This window comes from Equus quagga, chromosome 3 (genome assembly GCF_021613505.1).
Source record: "Equus quagga isolate Etosha38 chromosome 3, UCLA_HA_Equagga_1.0, whole genome shotgun sequence".
NCBI lineage: Eukaryota > Metazoa > Chordata > Mammalia > Perissodactyla > Equidae > Equus > Equus quagga.
The window spans coordinates 100,338,738-100,362,033 of NC_060269.1; the positions used below are offsets into that span (position 1 = coordinate 100,338,738).

A 23,296-nucleotide genomic window follows, 5' to 3' on the forward strand; every position below is an offset into this window, starting at 1 on the left:
TAGAGCTGGACTTTGCATCAAGGGGCACCCAAGAAATATTGCTGACCAAGTGACAGATCAAAACGCATTCCTTGCATGTAGTGCCCTATCACTACTATACTCGCAGATGTGTCATATAAGCTCTCTCTGTATACATCACAGTATAAATGCCAGATAGTCTAAATGAACACTAAAGCAAGATGCAGCTCCCAGGGGAAAGTGCGGAGTTATGCAACACGAGCACATATGAAGTCAGCCATCACATACAGTTCTTTACCGTAACCCTAAAATCTAAGGTTCTCTTCTCAATGTGTCTGTCCAGTACACCATCTCTTCATAGTCTGTCTCTTATTATCTCTATTTGAGCAGTTTTCTAAGTTAAAAATATAATTTCAAAGCTTATAGTTGTTTTTGTAACCAAATGGTGTATTTTATTGTATTAAACTGATCATCTGTGCACCACCTCTCAATGAGAGATTCCCCATCTTTAAAAGGTTAATAGGAAAACAAGCATTTCTTGACAACTCAGTTTTATTTTTAATCAATTATTTTCTTGTTTATAGAGGTCCAAGAAAGGACAATGCTAAAACATGAATTTAAGCTACTAACGTTCACCTTTAATCTGTCTGGTAAAAAACTAGTTTAGGCTGCTCCAGAAGGTTAGATATAAAAACAGACACATACATTAAAATGGTAATATATTTAAGAATGTGGCTTAAACTGTTGTGGCTCAAACTATTGCTCCATGAATAACTATTACACAAATAACTAACATCTATAGAGTGCTTTACATTAATTATCTCATTTAATCTTCCCAACCTACTATGAGGTAGGTCCCACTCCTAACTACCTCTTGTTCCCAGATCAGCCCCCTTACACATAGTGTTTGAAATGTACCGCCCCATGTCTGCCTGGGGATCACCTAGTCCAGCACAAGGTCCAGCTAAGTCTCACTTGGTGGATGAAGCCTTTCCTGAATCTTCTCTTCTGGGGAATCAATCTCAGCTAGGCTCTTGTCTTTAGGGGAAATCTACGTAAAAAGATTTGTAGATTTGCTCCTTGTTTTAAAAAAAAAGTGTATTTAAAAAATGAGAGAGAGGGGCCAGCCCAGTGGTGCAGTTGTTAAGTTCACACGTTCCGCTTCGGCGGCTTGGGGTTTGCTGGTTTGGATCCTGGATGTGGACCTACACACTGCTCCTCAAGCCATGCTGTGGCAGGCATCCCACAGATAAAGTAGAGGAGGATGGGCACAGATGTTAGCTCATGGCCAATCTTCCTCAGCAAAAAGAGGAGGACTGGCAGCAAATGTTAGCTCAGGACTAATCTCCCCCCCACAAAAAAAAAAAAAAAGAGAGAGAGAGAGAGAGAGATCACCTCCTTGACCACCAATAAGCATTGACATAATGAAGAGAATGTTTTTATTCCTATGTATTTAAAGGTTAAGCTAGGCAGAAACCCTAAGTCCAGGCCTATACTGTGGGCTGCACACACAGTCTAGATTATCGTCTTAAGAGGGTATGTAATGCTTTTGGTCTATTTTCCCTTGTGGGAATCAGGGGCCCCCACTGCAGGATTTGTGTGGTCAGATGTCTTTCCCTCTATGAATCCGCCAGGAAGTATTCTATAAATACTCCTGAGTGTCCAGGCACCTGGTGCTCCATTCTGTCTAGAATGTGAGATTCACATTGTCACTGGCCTGGCAATTACCACTTAACTGCTGATAGCTAAATTAAACCTAACAATTGTCACTGGTATTGATATTAAAGCAGACATTTCTTGGGTCCAAATGACTGTTCAGATGACCAGAGCCAGCCAGTGGAGCAAGGCAATAAAAGCTCCACAAAGCATCACCTGGTTTCCTAGATCGCTACACCTACAGATGCCAGCCTGGGCCTGCACTTTCTTTTATTATTTCCATTTCTAATGATTTGAAATTATAGCTTCTTTTGCCCAATTTAACGCAAAATTTCAAAATTCATTGTCAGCGTTTCTCTATTTTCCTCCACATCCTCTATAGCTGATTCTAAGGTGCTGGGAACGCCCTATTTGTCTATTTTCCTTAAGCAAAGGATGTGCCACTTATAGGTTAGGTTGCAGGCCTCATACATTTTCCATCACAGATTTCTCCAGGAAGAATTCAAACAGCATTGCTACAAATGCCTACACGAAGCAAACAGCTCACTTTTGCTCACTCTTAGGAATCTTAACTCAAAAAACAAATATATATTCAAAGTACTAAAATTGTTGTTTTTGAGACACTGATACACTGGATTTTATAATTAAGGGAATATTTTATATTGCATGACTTTCAAAATGGATGGGAATGTTTTTTAAAACAAAATATGCCAATTGAGGCATTTGCTAAAAGACTTCTTGGCAGCCTTCTAAAAGTGTATTTTTCTTCCTTAAAGATTCTTAAAGCTTTGGAGGCTGTTTTAACAGAACTGGCATTGTATGAAATTCCAGCTGATGCCTAACCCTTGTGCACATTATGAAAGAGCCAAAGGAAGCTGTCCAAGTGACAAACCAATTGTGAAAAGATGCAAAGGGTCTTAAAAACTCCTTAAACATTGCCCTAAAAGACACACCCCAAATGACTTCTTTGTGTTCTGTGATGTTAACCTTCTCTAAAACTTTCTCAAGGCTAAGTCTACAAAGGAAAATAAAATCCTTTTCAGACACAAAGGGTGAAGACTGAGTCATAGTAAGATTGCAATGCAAGGTCAAGGGCAAGGAATCACTTTTCCTAACAGGATCTGCTCTGTGCAATTCTCCTTAGGCCCTCTGTCCTATAGCTATGCCTAAACAACAGGCAGATATTTATAAAGAATTTCTCCTCATGTCAGCATTTCTGTCTTCATTATTTTAAGGGTAGAGAATAAACACTAGCTAAGAGGCCACTACATAAAACAAAACAACTTGCAGCTATAACTCAAATTAATTCTCTTCCTTATGGTATCGAGTTAAGAGAATTAAGGGTAGAAGCTGAAAACCTCTCACAATTCAGAAAAGGTTCTGGGAGAAAGTCACAAGTCAAGAGACCACAAAGGTCTCAAAGGTAGTGACAGTGGAAATTACAAATGGGTTGTCATAGTTACCAGAAATATCATAAAAAGCAATGGCCAATAGATTCCATGGGTAGGGATTACCTTATTCACCTTTTCAAGGCATTATGCTTTGTTAAGAGTGCATATTCATTAAATAAGCACTAAACGTAAAACTGCTTTCTCATTGAACTTAATAATCCATATTATTAAAAAAGGATAATGCTTGATCTAATATTTTCTAGATATCATAGCCTGTTTAATATTATATTCTGATGCTGGGATACCCCCCTTGAATGTTTCAACTATATCATACATAATCCTATAATTATAGTCATGCTGTCTTAACTTACTCTATTAAGAATCACTGCAATTTCTATAACATTTTAGCATACAATCAAAATTAATAGCCTTTTCATTATCAATTAGGGTCAGATGTGCTAAGTGAGCTCAAATGGTCTCTTTAGAGGCTTAAAGACAAAGAACTCTAAACGAGCACCAGCATCTTTTGAAAGGATGCCTCAGAGGGAAGGGAAAAAATATTTTTTCCCAGTAAAGTAGAGAAGGGGAGCTGAGTGGTGGGTAAGGACGAAAGGTTTTCAGGGTGGTTAACAGTCTAGAGTATCGGTTCTTCCTTCCTCTTCCTGACCCTCCCAGCCCGCCGAAACAATGAGGATGCTGGTGAGACACTAGTGGATGGGGTCTGACCATACCTTCATGGGTAGGCTCTGGGTCAGGTGTAAGTGAGATGTCATCCAGCTCTCGGAGGCAGAGCCATTCTCCATCCATAGACACTCGGAATTTGCAAAGGTAGATGGTCTCCATGGCAGCCTGTGTGATCTTGTCAGTGGTGGGGGTTGGCATATCGGTCGGAGGCGTCAGAGCAGACATGATGACTCAGCTGGGACCACAACACACACACAAACACACACACACACGCCCCTGACAAAAATAAATAAAACCCCCTCACCAAAAACCCCCAAACAAAGCTCTCAAAAAAAGGGGTGGGGGAGGTTAAAAAAAAAAACACAAGGAAAAATATCTTAGGGTCTAAGAATCAACTGCTCAAGATAAATAATTCTATACTATCTTTTCTCATAGACAGTTCCTACCACATAGCAAAATAAGATGATGCTTGTCTCCTCTCCCAGCTTCTCTCCTTTTATCCTCCCTTCCCTACCCCCTTCTTTTTCAGCTGAGCTATCGGCACTAAATCCTGCACAGCCGATGCCACCTTAGCTGGCTTTAAAAAACTGGCCTCTGCATGAATAAGTGAAAAATTCTCCTTCTTTGTGCAGAAAAAAATAGCACAAGAAAAAAAAAAGAACGAAAAAGAAACCAATTATTTTCAATCTAGCTTAAAAAAATCCTGAACTGCAGAAATCACTTCCAGGATCTGCTCAGATGAGCTGGGATGCTGAGTTCTAATAGGATTGGTTGTGCGCAGTAAGCAGGGTGTTGACCAAAATGGCTGACTAATGAACTGAACTGAAAATTCAGGCTCATGTGACCAGCTGCTCTGAACGTAGGGCGAGCAATTCCCAGGATGCTTTATAGATGCTGCTGATGCAGGGAGAGCAATTAGGCTGCTCGCTCTCATCCTGCACAACCCACTTCCAGACTGTGCTAGTCAAACTGTGATCAGACATAACACAATGCACGTATCCTCATCAATTCCCCTCACTTTGGGATAAAAGGGATGGATAACAGGAGGACAATTAATACTGGATAATACTCCACAGCAAAGATGGTAAGAGAAGCAGCTAAATTAATTTAACAAGCACATAATCGCCTCTATCTTTCATCCTTCTATACCTAGCTATTAAAATTCTTTATTCAGCCAAAGGAGTTTTAAGAAAAAATAAAACAGATTTCCAGTTTAAATATCATATTCTCAGGCATTTATAATTTCTTTCTCCAAGGTGCAAATACCTGACTTTTTAGCCTGGACAGAGGTGCAAGAAAAAACTTCAAGTTAAAAAAGTAAAATCCTTCCCAATTAATGGCAATCTCCCACCCCTTTTTGATGTTGCTGTATTTACCAAGTTTCTGCATTAAGCATGTATTATGTTTCTAATCAGAAGATAAAATTATGTTATATTTTAAAAATTGTCCCCTCCGGGAACATCCTAAGGGCACATTATCACATTCTCTTCAACCAACCAACCAACTCACCTACACACCCACACACATATCTATATTATCCAATGAGGCATTTATATCTTGGTAACAAAAAGTTAGGTACTTGCTTTCTGAGCTACATAACTAACAAGGAGATAAGGGAGGATAAATATTTTCTTTGAAAATGTTTTGGATAATTGAAAACAGTGTTCTTTTTCTATTGAAGGGTCTGGTTTTAAAGAGGAACATACAACTTCAAGAAATATATCCCAAGATGATTTATTCCATTCTAGGGACTTTTATCAGAGGGATACCTTGATTTACTAATTTCTGAAAACTAAAAGAAAAAAATTCTCCCAGAATACTATTAAAATTTCATAAATGCTTCATCCTAACTTGAGATTGAGCACAAAGAAGAAATGCTAGGAACCAGATTCTGCAGGTAAACAGGCATTCTCATATTGTTAAAGAGAAGGCAAACTGGTACAAGGTAAGAATGCATTTACATATATGCTTACTTATAATTAGGAAGAAAATTGGCAAGTCACTAAGGAAAATAAAATATTCCAGGTTGATTCATTTCTATTTAAACCTCTTATGGGCCGGCCCGGTGGTGCAGCAGTTAAGTTCACGCGCTCCACTTTGGCGACCAGGGGTTCGCCAGTTTGGATTCTAGGTGTGGACCTACACACCACTTGTCAAGCCATGCTGTGGCAGGTGTCTCACATATAAGGTAGAGAAGATGGGCACGGATGTTAGCTCAGGGCCAAGCTGCCTCAGCACAAAGGGGAGGATTGGTGGCAGATGTTAGCTCAGGACTAATCTTCCTCAAAAATAAAAATAAAATAAATAAATCAATCTCTTCCAACATTATCCTCCATCTGGACCCAGAATTCATTCATTCATTCATTCATTCAACATTCACTGGGAGTACTCCACATGCCAGGCAGCCTTCCAGGCACTGCGCTTGCGGCAGGAAGACAAGATCATTTTTTCAAGGAAGCAGAGTTTACATATCCAAATACTGAACACAAGCCTTCATTTAAAGCATTCCCATTTAATTACACTGATTCCTTTTTAGCCAGACATATTTCCATTTTATACATTAAATCTTAAAGGGGATAGTTTATGGTTTCACTTTAAGCCATGCAATACCTCAAAACATATAAAACAGTCATTAAAACATTTAAATTAAATTTACTCTGAATAGTTCCTGGAACCACAATGCCAAACCGTGCTGGCTATCTGTACATATGACATCAAGACTCTAGGTCACTGATACATTCTTAAAACACAGAACAGTGAATACAGAAATGAATGTGAATGCTCTGGGATGGCCTGGGGTGTACCAATGCCTGAATTCAGCCTGTCACAAACCATGACAAACAATCTTTCCACCAACCAACCAAGAAGCATTTAGTAACCCTGAACAGGAGATCTGGTTTGATTACAACAAGGACACCTAGGTCAATATGCAGAGAAATGTGCTGAACGTTCCTTCCAAAGGTCCTTCTCTCCAGGTAGAGGACACAGGGAGGGAAGCCCAAAGCAACTAAAGCTTTTGCCAAGGAGACAAAAACCTGCCTGAACAGGTTATCCTCGAGTTTCCCCTATCCATGAGTTTGAGAAGGGGTTAGCAGTCATTTCAGACCTAAAAACTGCAGGTGGGCAGGAAAACCTGTACTCCCACTATGTTATACCTATTTGCAGGTAAACATTCTGGAGTCTTCAGCACAAAGAGTTACTCACTGTTTATAAGCAATGGATTTACTATGAAAACAAGCACTATAAGTAGAAGACTAATAAAAATAATTCTAAATATTGTGTAGTAGTCTTTTTACATTTGAGTCTTTAGTAAGTAAATATATTAGCTTAGAATATAAAGGTAATATTAAGTCAGTAAGACACATAAACCTTGAACTTTTTTCTCATATTCTCATTTTTTTTCTCATAAATACACTAATTATAAGCTGTACTGAACTATTTTTTCATTTGATCCCACTGGCGAATAACAATGCATATTTGTAAGATAGTTGCGAGGAGGGCTAGGGTGCAGTGTGTGGCCCTAAACCAGAAAAAACAGGCCCATGTGAAGTCCAAGTCCAAGATGATGATCTGAGTAATACTGTGTCCTAGCTACTTACACAGCCTGAATTTTCCACATTATCACTGAGTCAAAGCAAACGAGATTCACATTTGAAAATTAGAAGTTGCATTGCTTTTAAAGTCTATTTACTCAGCTACTATTATAAGACAGGATTTGTCATGTCCGACGTCCCTATTATAGAATGTGGAAAAATTATTACTTAAGATAGCTATCATTTGTTGAATTTCTATTTCCTGTGGGGTGCTTTACAAATACCATATCAAATCCTCACAAGAATCCTGCAAAGCAGATATTGATATCCACTCTTCACATGCAAAGTTGAGCCAAGTAACTGGTCCAAAATCATGCAACTAGCAAGTGCCAGATCTGGGTGCCAAGCTGCTTCTGTCTAGATGCCCCCAAAGTCCATGTTTTCTCCCATACTTTGCAACTTTAGCACTCTGCCCTAAGGATTAAATTTTATTCAGGGAAAATAAAAAGAAAGAAACAAACAAAAAAACCAACAAGTAACAAAGGCAAGGTCCTCAAGAAATTTCTTAAACATGAATTTCAACAAATTCAAGATCTGAAGAAGAGGAAATTTTTATCAGCTTTCACACTTTACACCTTAATGCCTCACAAACCACATATTCCACTTAGTCACCCTTGTCCGTTTAGTTCAGGTTTTTTAGTGGGCATTTTCTGAGAAACTGAGAATCCAGCATGGATCTGTCCTGCTGTGTGCTGGCAAAGGGTAAACCAAATTCTTCCGGACCCTGTGAAGGACAAGGTCACTTGCTTACTGTACTACCACTGCGAGGAGAGAGCTGAGAAAGCCATTTACCCAGTTCCTTCCACATTTACCCTCTCAGTTGGATTCATTAAGAGTGCTTGATATATTCAGGAGTGTGAAAAGATAAATCAAGAGGGGAATTATTTTCTAAAATGACTCAATTCAGAACTTCTTTAAATAGCAAACTTCAATGTATAATTTGAATTCTTAAAAAATATAACCAATATCCATGAAACCATTGCCCAACTGAAGAAATGAACCAACAACTTATATTTATGTGCTCTTTCTTCTCAATTCCTGCCTCGCCTTTTGAGGCAATCACTTCTGAATTTTGTGTAAATCATTACCTTACTTTTAAAATACTATTACAAATATATGGATGCCCAAACAATATATTTACTTTCATTTTTTTTTAACTTCATAGAAAGGGTTCACGCTGTATATAACCTTCTAAGCCTTTCACTCAACATTGCACTCTCTAAGATTCATCCACACCGTGGTGTGTAGTTGTTGTTGATCCTTTTAGCTGCTGTATTATAAGGTTATATTCCATTGTATGTATAAACAATTTTCCGATCCATTTTCACGCTGGTGAGCATTTGGGTTATTTCTATTTTTTTGTTGTAAATTGATATTAGATACTTTTCAGAAATAGATTTCTTGCAGATATGCCAATTCTTCCTAACAGGTTCGAGGAGAAGAGACCATTTCACTTATTTCTTTTATAGTTAGTTGTCTCCTCCTATTACCTAGTTTCTGTTCTGCACATAATGGTGCATCTTAAAATTTGTCAACTTGTGCAACTAAATCAGTTTGTAAAGCTCACAAATTCTGTTTCCCAAGTCTTCCTGGATGGCGGTTTTACAATTTAAGAAGACAAATCTCATCTTCCCCAAAGCCCCCATTTCACTAGTTGCTTTTGGCACAAAAGGGTTTCCTTGATGAATTATCATCATCATGATGACACTGGTGGAAAGCCCAGAAGTTTCTGGTAAATTATAAGATTATACAATCGAATGATCACAATTTTTTCACATTCTCAGTCCTCCCTCCCACTTCCTTCCCTCTCTCAGGCAATTATGTCTACCTCTGATGCTGAGATTTCCACAATTTTAGGTTTATACACTTTACAGGCTCAGTACTACTTTGTAGATATTAACCAAGGATGATAATAAGTACTATAAAATGATGATATCTGAGAAGCCAAGTTACCATTATTTTGTTAGAAACAAACACCAGCAGGAGTATTACAATGCATAATCTTTCTACTTGTTAAAATTAACCAGCATAAGACCAGAAATAACTCTTATCTTAATAACTAAAACTGATTTCATGGCTCTGTGGCAGCAGGCAATGATTTATAGATGTAAAGCTATCAACCACCAAGCAGACGATCCTGGGAAACTTCTCTTCCTCTTGTCTCAATTTACTGAGCTATAAGATGAAACTAAATAACCAGCTTCACAAAGATCATCAGTTCCATGAGAAGAACTTTGCCTGCTTTGGGAGCCATTGTACATCTGCTTAAATAGTACCTACCACATACCTGACTTTCAACAGACACTTGTTGGCATACGTAACTCTAAAGTACTCTATATTCTTACAACAGTGTGTCTCCACTCTCCTGTTTCACTTCAACCTTGAAAACTCCCAAGTTCTATAAAATCAAGCTATATTTATACCCCAACAAACAGGTCATTCTAACACAGGCTTTATTCATTTGTACATAGACTGATTCCTTTAACATATATAGGGCACCTACTATGTGCTAGTCACTAGGGATAGGAAGAAAGAACAAGGCAATAGACAAGAAACAGACAATTACAGGTGTTTAAGACATTCCTAAGTCCTTGTTACACAGATGCCTATTCAGTTTTGCTTGCACACATAACTATTTTCTCTATCAAATTGGTGACTTGTGAATTTCACATTCATTGATTCATTTTTAGCAAATAGGGCTTTACGGAATAAAACAAGGAACTAAAGGGGTGCTGCTGCCTGAAAAGGAGGCTCCAATTTAGGATGTGATTCCAGTTACAGAGGCAGTGAACAAGGCTGAGAGAGCATGTGGGCTCTGGGGTCAGAAATGCCCACAGTGAGTCCTAGATCCACTACTAAGAAGATGAGTAACTTCAGCAAATTACTTGTTTCTCTGCCTGTTCCTTCACTGAGAGAATGGGAATAATAATATTAACTCCTTCACAGTTAAATGAAACAATGTAAGCAAAATGCTTAGCATTGCACTTGGCATGAATTAGGCAGTCAGTAAATGTCAGCCATTATCATCATTAAAATAAGTTCATCTGCCTTTGAGAGTTCTGGAAAAAAACCAACACCAAAAAACAAAAACCCTGTCATCCCATGAAATGAAAGTCAGTAAGGATGAATGTTCATGGAACTGAGGCAGGGGAAAGTAAAAAGGAGATCTGAGCAAAGCGTGTGCTGGGGCAGCCCTCAGGCCTTGAGGAAGGAGGAAGAGAGATGGGTCAGAAGTTTACCAAGCATTCGCATCAGGTGACCAGATTTCCTAAGTTCACAAAAACGGGCAGCAGAAGCAGATGAATATCTGTGGAGAGCCCCTAAACAGATTTTCAAGTTAGAGGAACCACATTCTGAAAGGCAACAAGCTAAAACAACTTCTGCTTTCTATGTGCCTCCTGCTGTCACAGCGTGCCAATTTCTCCTTTCCTAAGGGTTAGGAAATTTCAAACTTTCCCGCCTCCCCCTCCCCCTCCATGCCACCTCCTCTGACACATGCTAAGTGCCATGTCCATTTGGTATGGAGCAAGTCTAGACCCAGACAATCACTAAGACGGGCTCTGTGAAGAGGAATACCACGTTGGCCAGCAGCCCTTTACTCCTGAGGTTTTAGGAAGACTATGAACTTTTCATAATTACTCAAACATAGTTACACAGGGGGCATGAACATATTGATACTTACCCTCTCAAGTACTGCGGCTTTGTAACTTTAAAAGCATTTCCTTTCACATAATTTCAAGCCAATTCTTATGCTTATGGTGTACTACTGACTTCCCAAAGTAAATTTTAAATTTAAATTAAAAGTTAAATAAATACTTGAGCCACTTCACGTTGTAAGAAGTTTCAATGATAATGTTTGGGTAGAAATATAACAATTGCGATGTTCTGCAAATTTCATTGAAATGGAATTCTACTTTTATCTATGATAACTACAGGTTACCTATTCTGCGATAACAAAGAGGCAGGATATTTTTTGGGCAACTTTTTTTTCTTTTTTTTGGTGAGGAAGACTGGCCCTGAGCTAACATCTGTTACCAATCTTCCTCTTTTCCCTTGAGGAAGATTGTCGCTGAGCTAACATCTCATGTTAGCTCATGTGCCAATCCTCCTCTACTTTATGTGGGATGCTGCCACAGCATGGCTTGACAAGTGGTGCTAAGTCTACGCAGGGGATCCAAACCTGTGAACCCTGGGCCGCTGAAGTGGAGAGCGAACTTAACCACTACACCACCAGGCTGGCCCCTAGGCAACTCTTTTAATTATTTAAGGAATTTTCAAAAATATTGCCCCAGGAAACATTATTTCATCCAGTTACTCTGCTACCCTCTCATCATCATCCACTTAGATTTCTCACTACCTATAACCTCCACTAGAAAAATATGTTCTTTTAGCTTCTTTATAAAACGCTACCTCTTTCCCCCAAATTTCTGTTAAAAGTCAAACAAAAAGGGAAAAGATGCAAGACAAAATACAGTCAGGGGAATATGTTTTGAGGCCAATACTAGTCTTGTAGTCTGAAAAGTTGCTTTCTTCACCACCTTTCCTCTGCTCTCCCACCCAGTGACTTCTACTGCTCTCCACCAAACTGGTTCCTTTAAGGCCTTGGTGAGGGAATATAAAGTGATTAAGAACATGAACTTTGGAGTCAGACTATTCAGTAATATGAATTCATTCTCTGTCCTTCAGTTAAAAAAACCCGTGCGATATATACAAATACCGAATCGTTATGTTATACACCTGAAACTAATATACTGTTACATGTCAATTATACCTCAATAAAAACAAAACAAAAGAAACCCATTGAAGATATGGCCAGAAATCTGTGTTAACAAGACCTCCAGGTGATTCTGGTATGTGCTAAAATTTGAGATAAGACCTTTCCTAAAACCACAGAATCTCTACCTCCAGAATACAATCTTCTAAAACTAAGATCATCAGAATTTTTGTATTTTATAATAATTTAGCTAAGTCACAGAGACTCTGAACCAAATATTCTGATGAAAAACATACACTGCATCCATCTACTTATATGAATTCTATATGGACTGCTCCTCCCCCTCAGTTTTTCTTTTCAGCTTTCACTAAGTGAGTATTTTTATGTATCGGCTCTTCTATCTATTGGAAATTTTAAAAAATACCTCTTATAAATATAACAAAAAGATTGGTAAGAACTGATACATGTGAAGTTTTTAGCTCTCTGCCTGGCACATAAAAATATTCTATTAATGATAGCCACTAAGCACTATTATTATCTTTCTAGTCAGTCTGTATTTGTAATTGTTTGGGTTACAGAACTACAGTAAAACTTTTGTTATCTAATAGTCTTTTAGGGGCCTCTACTATCCAGAATGAAGTGAAGATCAGAAACAAAAAAAGAAAAAACTCTGGTCTATAAAGAATGAACCTATGGTTATTAACAGGGGAGCAGTCAAAACAAAGTCAGACCCAAAGACTACATCTAATATTCTGAAATTATTCCTCTGTCAATCAGAAGCATGCTTTGACTTTTTGACAATGCCAGGCCATTAGAACAAGGAAAGACAAAAGAAAGGAGGCAGAAGAGAAGGGGAGAGATTGGCTGGGAAGACAAACTGTGAGAGTTTAGGCAGCAGTGCTGACAAAAGCCGAATCAGGAAGGGAAGCAGCAAATGGGTTGTTCAGTTTTGAGGCAGGAAATGGGGGCACGACCCAGCTCGGGTCCCTCTGCAGTGCAGGATGTCCCAAGTCATTGCAGCTGTGCGTGGAAAGGCCCCACCTGCACTTAGATACAGAGCTTCCTTTACTTACGATGGGGTTACGTCCCTGTAACCCCATCATAAGTTGAAAATATCATTAAATCCAAAATGCATTTAATACACTGACCCGACGAAACCTCATGGCTTAACCTAGCCCAACTTAAACGAGCTGAGAACATTACATTAGCCTAGAGTTGGGCAAAATCATCTAACACAAAGCCTGTTTGAAAATAAAGTGCTATCTCATGTAATTTATTGAACACTGTAGTGAATGTGAACAGAATGGCTGTGTAGGTACAGCATGGTTATAAGCGTGTCGGTTGTTCACCCTCGTGATCCCATGGCTGCCTAGCTGCTGCAGCCCGCTGCAGCTGCCCAGCATCACGAGACTATTGTACTGCACATGGCTAGCCAAAGAAAAGATCAAAATTCAAAATACGAGGCGTCTACTGAATACACACGACTTTCCACCATCGTAAAGTCAAAAGATCCTAAGTCAAACTATCGTGAGTCGGAGTGTCCAAACTCTTCAGGGCTAACCTCCAGTTCTAGCAGTCACTAATCTACAATTACACAGTGTGAGAAGATGCTACATTCCTGAAGGTTTTTTCTTTCTTTATAGGCATTTATAACTGCCATTTGACAAAACAGCATTTAATGGATCAGAAGTGAATCTTCGCATTCTTGACATAGTTGGAAAAGAGCTGGAGGCTAACAGATTTGTGAATCACGGTACTGTAAATGCGGACGCTGCCCTACGTTAATTATACCAAAGAGCTATCTGTAAGAGAGTCACAAATCAATCTGCAGTTCTAAAAACTACTAGTATTAAGGTGAATGCTCAAAACCTTTGGGTTCTGTTGGTTTGACCCTTCCCCCCATATCTCCCAGCTTTGGGCAGATACCTCTATATTTACAAAAGAGAATAAAGTACTTTTGTCCTTTCAAAATTTAAAAAGCATACAGTAGGTGAACTGATTAATGTGTATTCAGCTGACCAGGTATAATGTTTTCTAGAGTACTATTAAACAATGAAAAAAGAAGAAAGAGAAAGAGAGAGAGAGATGCAATAGAAATGTCCATGGATAAACTAAAATCAATGAATATATACATATACACATACACATATAAATAATATCTATGCATACTATATATATAACATATACATATCCTTATATTGTGTGTGTGCCCATGAAACCGTGAACAAAATTGATTTTCTCCCCTTAAACATTCATTCCCAGGTTTATATTTAAATAAAAAAGCTCCTTCTCCACATTCATGGATTTTTAAAGTAGATTTGTGAGAAATAGTTGAATGCTTCTAGAAGCCACATTCTCTGCACTTTCCAGGGCTCAGCCAAGGCACTCACTGAGGTACACTCAACTTTGAAGCAGGTTGTCATAGTAACGCTGCCAGTCCTTCCCAAGGTTTTTTTTTCTTCTTTCTATTCCTCACCTAACCCTCCTCCCATCTCAAAACAGCACACACAAATAGAGAAAGAAAGCTGCTGCTTTGTGAGTGGGACAATTTTTTTGTGCACTGCTGTAATTGGGAGAGAAAAGACAAGGGCAGAGATGTGGGCTATTTGCAAGGCATTGCCTTAAACATAAATGTTTGCTGTAGCTCTGGGAGTTGGAAGAAGAAAATAACAACTGCCAATAGAAGCTGGTAACTGTGCAGATGGCAGGAGTGCCTCTGTTCACCAACACCAAGGAGAAGCTTCTCTTGTCCATCCTGTCCATCCACAAGACAACTTCTAAGTTAGGACGGAAAGAGAAGGCATTAAAAGTATTGCACCGTGACATGCAAGTAGCTCCTTCACATACAGTTGATGAGAAACTGGTGCAGAAGGTCATACACCCAGGGAGAAAAGGCCCCATGCAATATGGACACACACATGTCTGTGAATGCATGCAAAAGTTCTGGAAAAAAACTCACCGAACTTAAAAGCAGTATCCTCTGATAATAAACGGTGGTGGTGATTGGGGGCGGGGGGAACAAAGAGGAAAATTCACTTTGTACTCAATGTACTTTTGTATTATGAAATATCTAAACAATGAGACTAGATCTATGAGTTACTTGTAATTTTATAAATCCACGAAAAAAGGCATGGTAGAAACTTTTATGAGATTCAAAAGCTAGAAGCATAAAAACTTAGCAGATTACCAGCACTCAAAGACTCAGAAAGGGACATAACCTAACAAGTTACATTAGAAGGCTTCTTTTGCACTGCATTTAAACACGCTGAATACTTCATGGACATTATATCCTGTAAGATTTTACACTGAAACAGTACACATCAGAACCTTGAAAAGTTAGGCTACCTCCTCTGCACACATTTTTGCTGATCTTCATCAGCGTTATTTAGAACAAAGCTTCTAGGGGCCAGCTGGTGGTGTAGTGGTTAAGTTTGCACGCTCCGCTTTGGCGGCCTGGGGTCTGCAGGTTTGGATGCCAGATGCCGACCTATACACCACTCATCAAGCTAGGCTATGGTGGGGACCCACACACAAAGTGGAGGAAGAATGGCACAGATGTTAGCTCAAGGCCAATCTTCCAATCAAGCAAAAAGAGGAAGATAGGCAACAGATGTTAGCTCAGGGCCAATCTTCCTCACCAAAAAAAATAAAACAAAACAAAGCTTCTGAACTCAAATTTAAAGGTTAACTTTACAAATCTCTGAGTACATCAAGATTTCTAAAATAAAAAAGATAATACTGCCTTAATATACAGTATCTAAAAGTTATTATATCTCATGCACTTTTGGCAAATATATTAGCGAGAGTTGAAAATTAGGTGCTGAGGAGGCAAATAATCATTGGGTGCTGAGGTTGAGTCCATGTCCACGCAGGTGTCCTGGTAGTTGAAATGAGAAGTCTTTTTAAAACTGTTTGGTCTCAGATTGTTCAAATGAACAGTCAGAAGATCTGGAGTTCTGCTATCCAGGTACATCCTAGAAAGCAATATTGCACTGACTCTGCAGGGCAGCAGGGAATTATTTTTATTAATATTCAGAGTATTTCTTTTTCCAAGTATGCATGGTTTTAAAGCACACAAAAAAATAACGGGTAAAAATAAAAACTCACAGTCCAAAACAAGAACTACCACGTCAATTTTATATTTGAATAAAATACAATATCGGTGATCTTTTACTAATATGAAATGTTTTCAGTGACTACCTTTAAAAACAGAAGAAGTGGGGGGCCGGCCCGGTGGCACAGCAGTTAAGTACGCACCTTCTGCTTCAGCAGCCTCGGGTTCCACAGTTGGGATCCCAGGTGCGGACATGGCACCGCTTGGCAAGCCATGCTGTGGCAGGCGTCCCACATATAAAGTAGAGGAAGATGGGCGTGGATGTTAGCTCAGGGCCACTCTTCCTCAGCAAAGAGAGGAGGATTGGCAGCAGATGTTAGCTCAGCACTAACCTTCCTCAAAAAAAACCAGTAGAAGTGGGACATGTGTATTTTCCCAGTAATTCTTCTGAGCACTTACACACCAATAAGCTATGTCAGAAATAAAGACCATGAGGAACTGTTAGCACTTTGTGTTAACAAACTGTGCCAGACATCTGCTACTACTGTAGAAACTACGAGAGCACCTTAGAAACTTATGTTTAAGTCTTCTATTCCTCATCTTCATCAGGCTTAGGCTCCAATTTTCTAACAATACTTAAAAAAAATAAAATCAACCCTTAATAAGAGAGAGGAATCAAATAAAATTAACAGAAATCCAGATAATCCCCACAACTGATACTGGACAACACTTGAAAAATTCTTCTATGTCAACGTTGTACCACAACTGTTACACGGAGTTACAAAGAATTGACAGGAGTGAAGGTGATATGGTTAATAAGCAGATTACACAGAAATAAAAAATTTTAAAGAGAAAACAAGAGGCTGTGCTTAAAGAACAAAGTAGAAAGCAGATTTCTTAGAAAATGAAAAGCAGTGTTGAGAATATTATCTTTATCTCCTCTGCTTATAAAGGACTCATTTCTGCCACGATTAGACACTCCTATCTGGAGATTAGTGCAGATCATTCCAACACACAAACTAAGATTTTACTAAGACTCTCAGTCAGTGGTTAGTGTTGGCCCTCTTTGTAGGTAAGTAATAAACAAAAGGTGACCCTGGACTTCCTCCAGCTGAATCCAATGGACCCTAACCTAGGAGGAACCATCCCACCACAGTTTGGATGTCTGGTATTCGCTTAAACAGCATGGGCCTGGCAGGCTTGGAATCTGGGTCAGCTTCATTCCTTCTCTTATGTTGTTACTTAGAATAAATCACTTAATCATACTGATCCTCTGCTTCCTCGTCTGAAAAAGCGGCATCATATACGGCTCACAGAGATGTGAGGCTTAACTAGGAAAATCACAGCACATGCCCACAGGAGATATTCAACTTCTGCTACTCTTTTCTTAGGGGATGGATCAGGAGGCAGAAAAGGCAAAGTCAGAATTTCTTGGCAGTGCAGAGCAGTTAAAAGGTTTGCTTTGGTGCTTAAAAAAAAAAAATCCCTAGCTGGCTCTCTGAGAGAGAGTCCCTCATCATCCTAGGCAAGTTTCTCTCCCTTTTCAGAACTCAGACAGCAAAGTATTTGGCATTTATACATTTATATCATGCCTTGTATCTTCAGTCACATTTTCATACTACAAGATTTTGTCTTTTTTAAAGCAGCTTTAACACTCCTCCAAGAGTCTTTTAAAACATTGCCTACTCGAGGGTCCCACTCATTACAAACAGCAATAAACATTTGTTGACGGACTCCACATCAAGTGGGATCTGCCGCATTCAGAGAGCTCTCTTGATAGTGGTTTTAAAAGGTGGAGGCCTCTTCCTGCCCAAGGATATAACCCTGGGAGGTGGCCTTCCAGAACCACACATTCCCTTCTCGTCATCTCCCGCAGCGTTCCCGGTTTCTCTTCCCATTCCCGGGGGACTGATCCGTGATATTTACGGGCGTGGCGTGAACGCTCGTAAAACATTTAGTGGTACCACTGAGGCCGCCCCGGCGGCGGCGGCGCAGCAGCCACACCTACTCGGCCGCCGCGGCGCGCGGAGCCCGCAGAAGGCGGACCAGCGGGGCTGCTGGGTCCCCGGGCGCCGCCCCCTCCTCGACTTCTCCCGGGAAGGCTCCCTGCCGGGGCCCCGGGGCTGGGACCCGGCGAGCACGTGGGAGGCTGGCGAGGACCAGCGCCCGGCCCGGCCGGGGAGGGGAGGCCGGCGGGAGCCCGCGGCCTGGGGAGACTCGGAGGTAACTAGTGGGCGCCCGGCCCCCAGCCACCCCGCTCCGCCCCCGGCCAGGGGCTTGCCGAGAGCCGCCCCAGCGCCCCTGCCTCCCCGCTGGCCCGCGCCCCGCTCCGGGGCCCCGGCGGGAGGCGGAGCTCCGTAGGAGCGGGCCGGCCCTTCCCGGCCGAGGCCCCCTTCCCGGTGGCGCCCCCCCTTCCCGGTGGCGCTCCCCCTTCCCCTCCGCCACTCACGGTGCTTGCCGCCGCCGCCGCCGCCGCCGCCCGGGTAGCTCAGCAGCAGGAAGGGCAACGGGGAGCCTGGCGACGGCGGGGTCCTCCAGGCGCGCTGCTGCTGCGGCGGCGGGCGCGCGGAGAAGCCGGCGCCTCCATCGCTCGGGTAGAGCAGGAAGAAGGGGGCGGCCACCGGCGAGTCGGGCTCCGGCTGCCCGGCCGGGGAGGCCAGCGGCGGCCCCGCCTCGCCCTCTCGCTCCTCCGGCCGCCGCTCCGCGCCCCTCGCCGGCTCCCCGCTGCAACTTTCCGCGCCGGCGGCGGGCGGCGGCGAGGTCTCAGCCATGCTCGCTCCTTGCTTCGCCGCCGCCTCCCACTCGCGCCCGGGCCTGGGCGGGGAGCCGAGGGTCACGGCGGGGAGCCGCCGCCCCGTCCCGTCCGCGCCGCCGCCGCCACCTTTCTCCTTGGCCGCGGGCCGGCGTCGGGCTCGCCGCTCGCCTACAGCCCGCCCCGCCGAGTCCGAGCCAGCCGGAGGGACGGCCCCGCCCGACGGCGCGGCTCGCGGCCGGCCGCCTCCTCTCCGCTGCCGCTGCCGGCCCGGCCCGGCCCCCAGCCTGCGGCGCGGCTCCCCTAGGGGGCGGCGTGCTCCGCTTCTCGCTTCCCGCTTCCCGCTTCCCGCTTCCCACCTTCCGCTTCCCTCCGGCGGCGCCGCGCTCCCTCCCGCCCCTGGGCCGGAGACGGCGCCGGGCTCCGTCCTTACCCGCCCCGGCGCGGCCCTCTTAAGCGCTCAGCTGGGTTTGCCACCGCCGGTGCTTGGAAGGTGGGAGACCCGGCGGAACACCGAGTGGCGTTTTTGTGTGTAACCGCCTAACTTCATCGATAGCACGGAGGCACAAAGATCTGGGTTGAAGAAGAGGCAAAAGCTAATTTTAAAAAGGAACCTCCCTCCCCCCAGGGTATTATACTGTACCATTTGCCTTTCACACACTAGAACTTTAACCGTTGATTCCCGGTTTTGATTCATGAGCTTTTTATGTGAGAAACCAGAGGTGGGTGTCTTCCTTCCACCACCTCTTTTGTTCCCTGTCGTATGCGCTGTATAGAAATCGTGTATTTGCTTTGACTTTAACTCCCTGGTTTTCTGGTGTTCCGGGTGTGCATGAGTGCGTTTTAAGCCAAACAGCTTAGAATTTATACGACAAGCGTCTATTACAGGTCCACAGTTTTCACTTTCATACTGCCTGTGTCTCGCTAGTAATTGGCCCCTGTTGCTTTATTTTGAATATTTGAATCAATGATTGCTGATCCAGTAATTCTCATAAGTAAACTTTTTTTTTCCCCTCCAGTAAAGACAATTTCCAGTTACTATCGTTTTCTTTAAGCTAGAGTCCTTGAACGTGCCCCGTATTTCCTAGCTGATTAGCTTAGTGTTCAGGTCGCAAAATGCTGGCATAGAATCCATGGTGACGCATAATTAAAAATCACTGCTGTGTTACATTTTGCCCACCTGCTTTTCCTTTCCCTCTTTCTCTGGTCTGTCTGTCCCTCTGTACAGGCAGTTAGACAGTACTTTTCTGAAAGGAAAAGTATACCTTTTTATTGTTGTTATTCTCTGAAGATCTCTCTTGAAATTACAAAAAATTACCATGAGACTTCTAATACTATCTTTCATGAAATCTTTTAAGCAAGAAGTACGTAAAAAGATGTTTAGGAGAAGCTAACTTCAAGCAGTCAAAATTTCTTTGTAGCTTTTCAGTTTCTGTCATTTTGCTAACCTGTTGATCCCAGCCTGCTGCTTACTTCAGTAAGTTATTTGTCCTCTGAGCCTGGATTCTCTTTTGCAAAAGTGATTGTTAGTTATTCATAGAGGTGTTAGGGCTAAATAAGAAATATTGGTAAAACCTGTAAAACAGGATCTGGCATAGGGTAAAATAACTATTATTAGCTATATTTTATCACTTTGGCAAAACAGCATGTAACTTACAATAATAAAAACAAACTCAATTGAGAAAAAAAGCTTTTTCATCAATAGTATCTCTAGCATTTTGGAAGTTTGTTGGGACTTTTCATTTCAGTCTTGGTGAGGGTGAGTGTTGATAAAAAAATAAATTTGCCTTTTAGGAACTATGAACTGTGTAATACCTTGAAGTGAAAAACTAAAAGATTCCAGATGTATTATATGGTTTTAACACTCATCCTTGACTGGATCTCTTACCTTGTTTTTGCATGCAGAAATTTCTAAGTATCATTATTTTCTGGTCAGTTCTTTCACAGATGTTTTGCAATGTTTCTGGAAAGAATTTGACAAGCGTATCCACTTATCCCACTGTAGGTAGAAGAAAGGAGAGCAGAGTCCTCACAAATCCCCGCCAAGGGAGTCACCAAATTAACAAAGTACTAAATGCAATCTAGTCTAACTTGCCAGTTTTCTCCTTTCTGGGTAGCCAGGATACCTATGGGTATTAGAAACACTGATATGCTGTGGAATCTTGCAATGTATTGGTTTTTTTATGCACCTCTGCTTTTAAAAACAGTTCTATTAAAGCTTTATGTCATTAATTAAGTGGCAGTGCAATGAATCTAGAAAATCAGCTGAAATATGAGTCCTTTAAAATTTATAGGCAAGGCTATTTATGAGCATTTTCTTTAAAGGTAGATGGTACTCCAAGTTCCTAGTTTCTTAAGCTTTTTGCTTGTGGATCAATATTATCACAGGTCTGCATAAGCTTTAGTGACATAAAGGGCTGACTCAGCTGTTACGCACATTTAAGGAAGCCACGATTCTAAAAACAAGCCTAAACATGTTGCTCCTTCTTGAAAATGCACAGAGCCTCTTCTTATACTGTTTTAAAGTGGCAAAAGCCAAGCCGCTTTAAGAATCAAGCTCTATTAATTTTCTTGTGAAATAAAGCCAGAAGTGCTTTTCAACTGTATCTGCACTTTATTTTGAGTTATCCATGTTTGGTTTTTTTGAAACCCTCTGGTGATCTTAAGGATGAACGCTTAGAGTATATTTAAAAACTTTGTAGAGATCAATGTCATGGATGTACTTTTAGCATAAGCTTCTTAGAGCTGTGATCAGAGAAAAGATATTACTAGGGAAGTGTTGATATTCTTTTCCAGTGTGGTATTTAGGCTTATGCTGATTCTAAAATAATGGCTTTCTTGAGTCGTTTGTTTTTCATTGTGTGGTAATTGGGGAAAAGTCTTATTTGAAAACAAGGCACTCAATTTAAGATTTCGTGTTAAACTTATTTTAATAAATGCAGAAATAAATTTATGCTTATTAGTTAATACAAAGCCTCAGTGTGAAAGCTCTCTTAAGAGTCCACTGTTCTTTACTTTTTTTCTTAAAGATTTTATTTTCCCTTTTTCTCCCCAAAGCCCCCCAGTAGATAGTTGTATATTTTTAGTTAAGGGTCATTCGAGTTGTGACATGTGGGACGCCGCCTCAGCATGGCCTGATGAGCTGTGCCATATCCACACCCAGCATCCGAACTGGTGAAACCCTGGGCGGCCAAGGCGGAGGGCACAAACTTAACCACTCCACCATGGGCAGGCCCCTGGTCTTTACTTTTTTTTTTTGAGGAAGATTAGCCCTGAGCTAACATCTGCTGCCAATCCTCCTCTTTTTGCTGAGGAAGGCTGGCCCTGAGCTAACATCCGTGCCAATCTTCCTCTACTTTATATGTGGGACGCCTACCACAGCATGGCTTGCCAAGTGGCACCATGTCCACATCTGAACTGGCGAACTCTGGGCCTCAGAAGCTGAACGTGCACACTTAACTGCTGTGCCACCTGGCTGGCCCCTGGTCTTTACTTTTGAATTATGTAGTAGGTTTTGATGACTGTTATGACTTATTTTTCCAAAACATTAATTACAAAAATAGTCAGTGTATACCTCCTCTCCATGTTTATTGTATCTGTAATACCCTTAAGAAATATAAGCAATACTCTTAATGCAGTGCTCTTAAGAGTACAATGCCTTCTTAAGAAATATATTTATCTTAAGCAATATATTTAGTCTAGATCAAACAATGGCAGTTTTCTTTGGGTGGTAGAAATATGGATTTTTTTCCAGTTTTCTAATTATCTGTATTTGCAAGTAGTCTGTAATGAATGTGTTACTTTATAATAGAAAATAAAACATGTTGAGGGACTATTTTGATTAATGGTTTGACAATTATATCTTTTTTATGAAGATCTAACAGCAAAATTGTATTCCTTGTGTATCCTGTGAAGTAGAATTCAAGAGGCCTACCCTAGAGGAGCTTACCATGTTTTGTGTCTACTCAGTTTTAAAAGCTTTATAGTGTTGCTAAAACAATTTGGCTGTTTGCTTTTGCTGACCTTCTATGATTTTATCCACAGTTAGTCCCAATTCTCAGGCTCTTCTTCAAATTCTCTTCTAAATTTCTCTCAAATCTATCCCTTAGATTTTCCTCTTGGAAATCTTCATCATTTCTTGCCTATATTATTGCAAAGGACTCCTAGCTGGTTTTCCTGCCTCTCTTTTTAATCTGTTCTAATACCATTGGTCTGCAGTAGCTAGACTGAGTAATTTACTTTTCTGAAGGTTGATCTAATTATGTCACACTGATTCTTAAAAACCTTTGTTGCTTTCTCCAAATCTGGAATACAATCTAAGCTCCTTAAGGTCTTTCATGATCTAACCCCCATCCCCCACCTTTCCAATATTATCTTCCTACCTTGCCTGATCCTTCTTGTCTTTGAATAAACTTTACCGTGTTTAGCATTCCTCCTATTGCCACACCCACTCTTCCTCCAAGATTCTAGCCTAACAGATCGTCTCTGCCCACC

The 23,296-nt window shown here is 41.2% G+C and overlaps 2 protein-coding genes across 11 annotated transcripts in view; one reads left to right on the forward strand and one right to left on the reverse strand.

Moving 5' to 3' along the window:
- Positions 1-19,092, reverse strand: part of RUFY3 (RUN and FYVE domain containing 3) — an 80,886-nt gene extending 61,794 nt beyond the window's left edge. For 3 of the 9 annotated variants that reach the window (XM_046655914.1, XM_046655912.1, XM_046655911.1), the window contains exon 1: positions 18,500-19,091. In XM_046655914.1, the coding sequence (XP_046511870.1) occupies positions 18,500-18,821 (322 nt within the window). In that variant the 5' untranslated portion in view covers positions 18,822-19,091. Of the gene's footprint in view, positions 1-3,736; positions 4,445-14,955; positions 14,977-18,499 lie in introns of those variants that run through there. The other 6 variants (XR_006887883.1, XM_046655915.1, XM_046655913.1 and 3 more) reach the window with 5 other exon arrangements.
- The window catches only part of JCHAIN (joining chain of multimeric IgA and IgM), a 45,325-nt gene continuing 40,113 nt past the window's right edge, over positions 18,085-23,296 (forward strand). Inside the window, exon 1 of one of the 2 annotated variants that reach the window (XM_046655923.1) lies at positions 18,085-18,273. The gene's annotated coding sequence lies outside the window, so the exon portion shown is untranslated. The remainder of the gene's footprint in view (positions 18,274-23,296) is intronic. The other variant, XM_046655922.1, reaches the window with a different exon arrangement.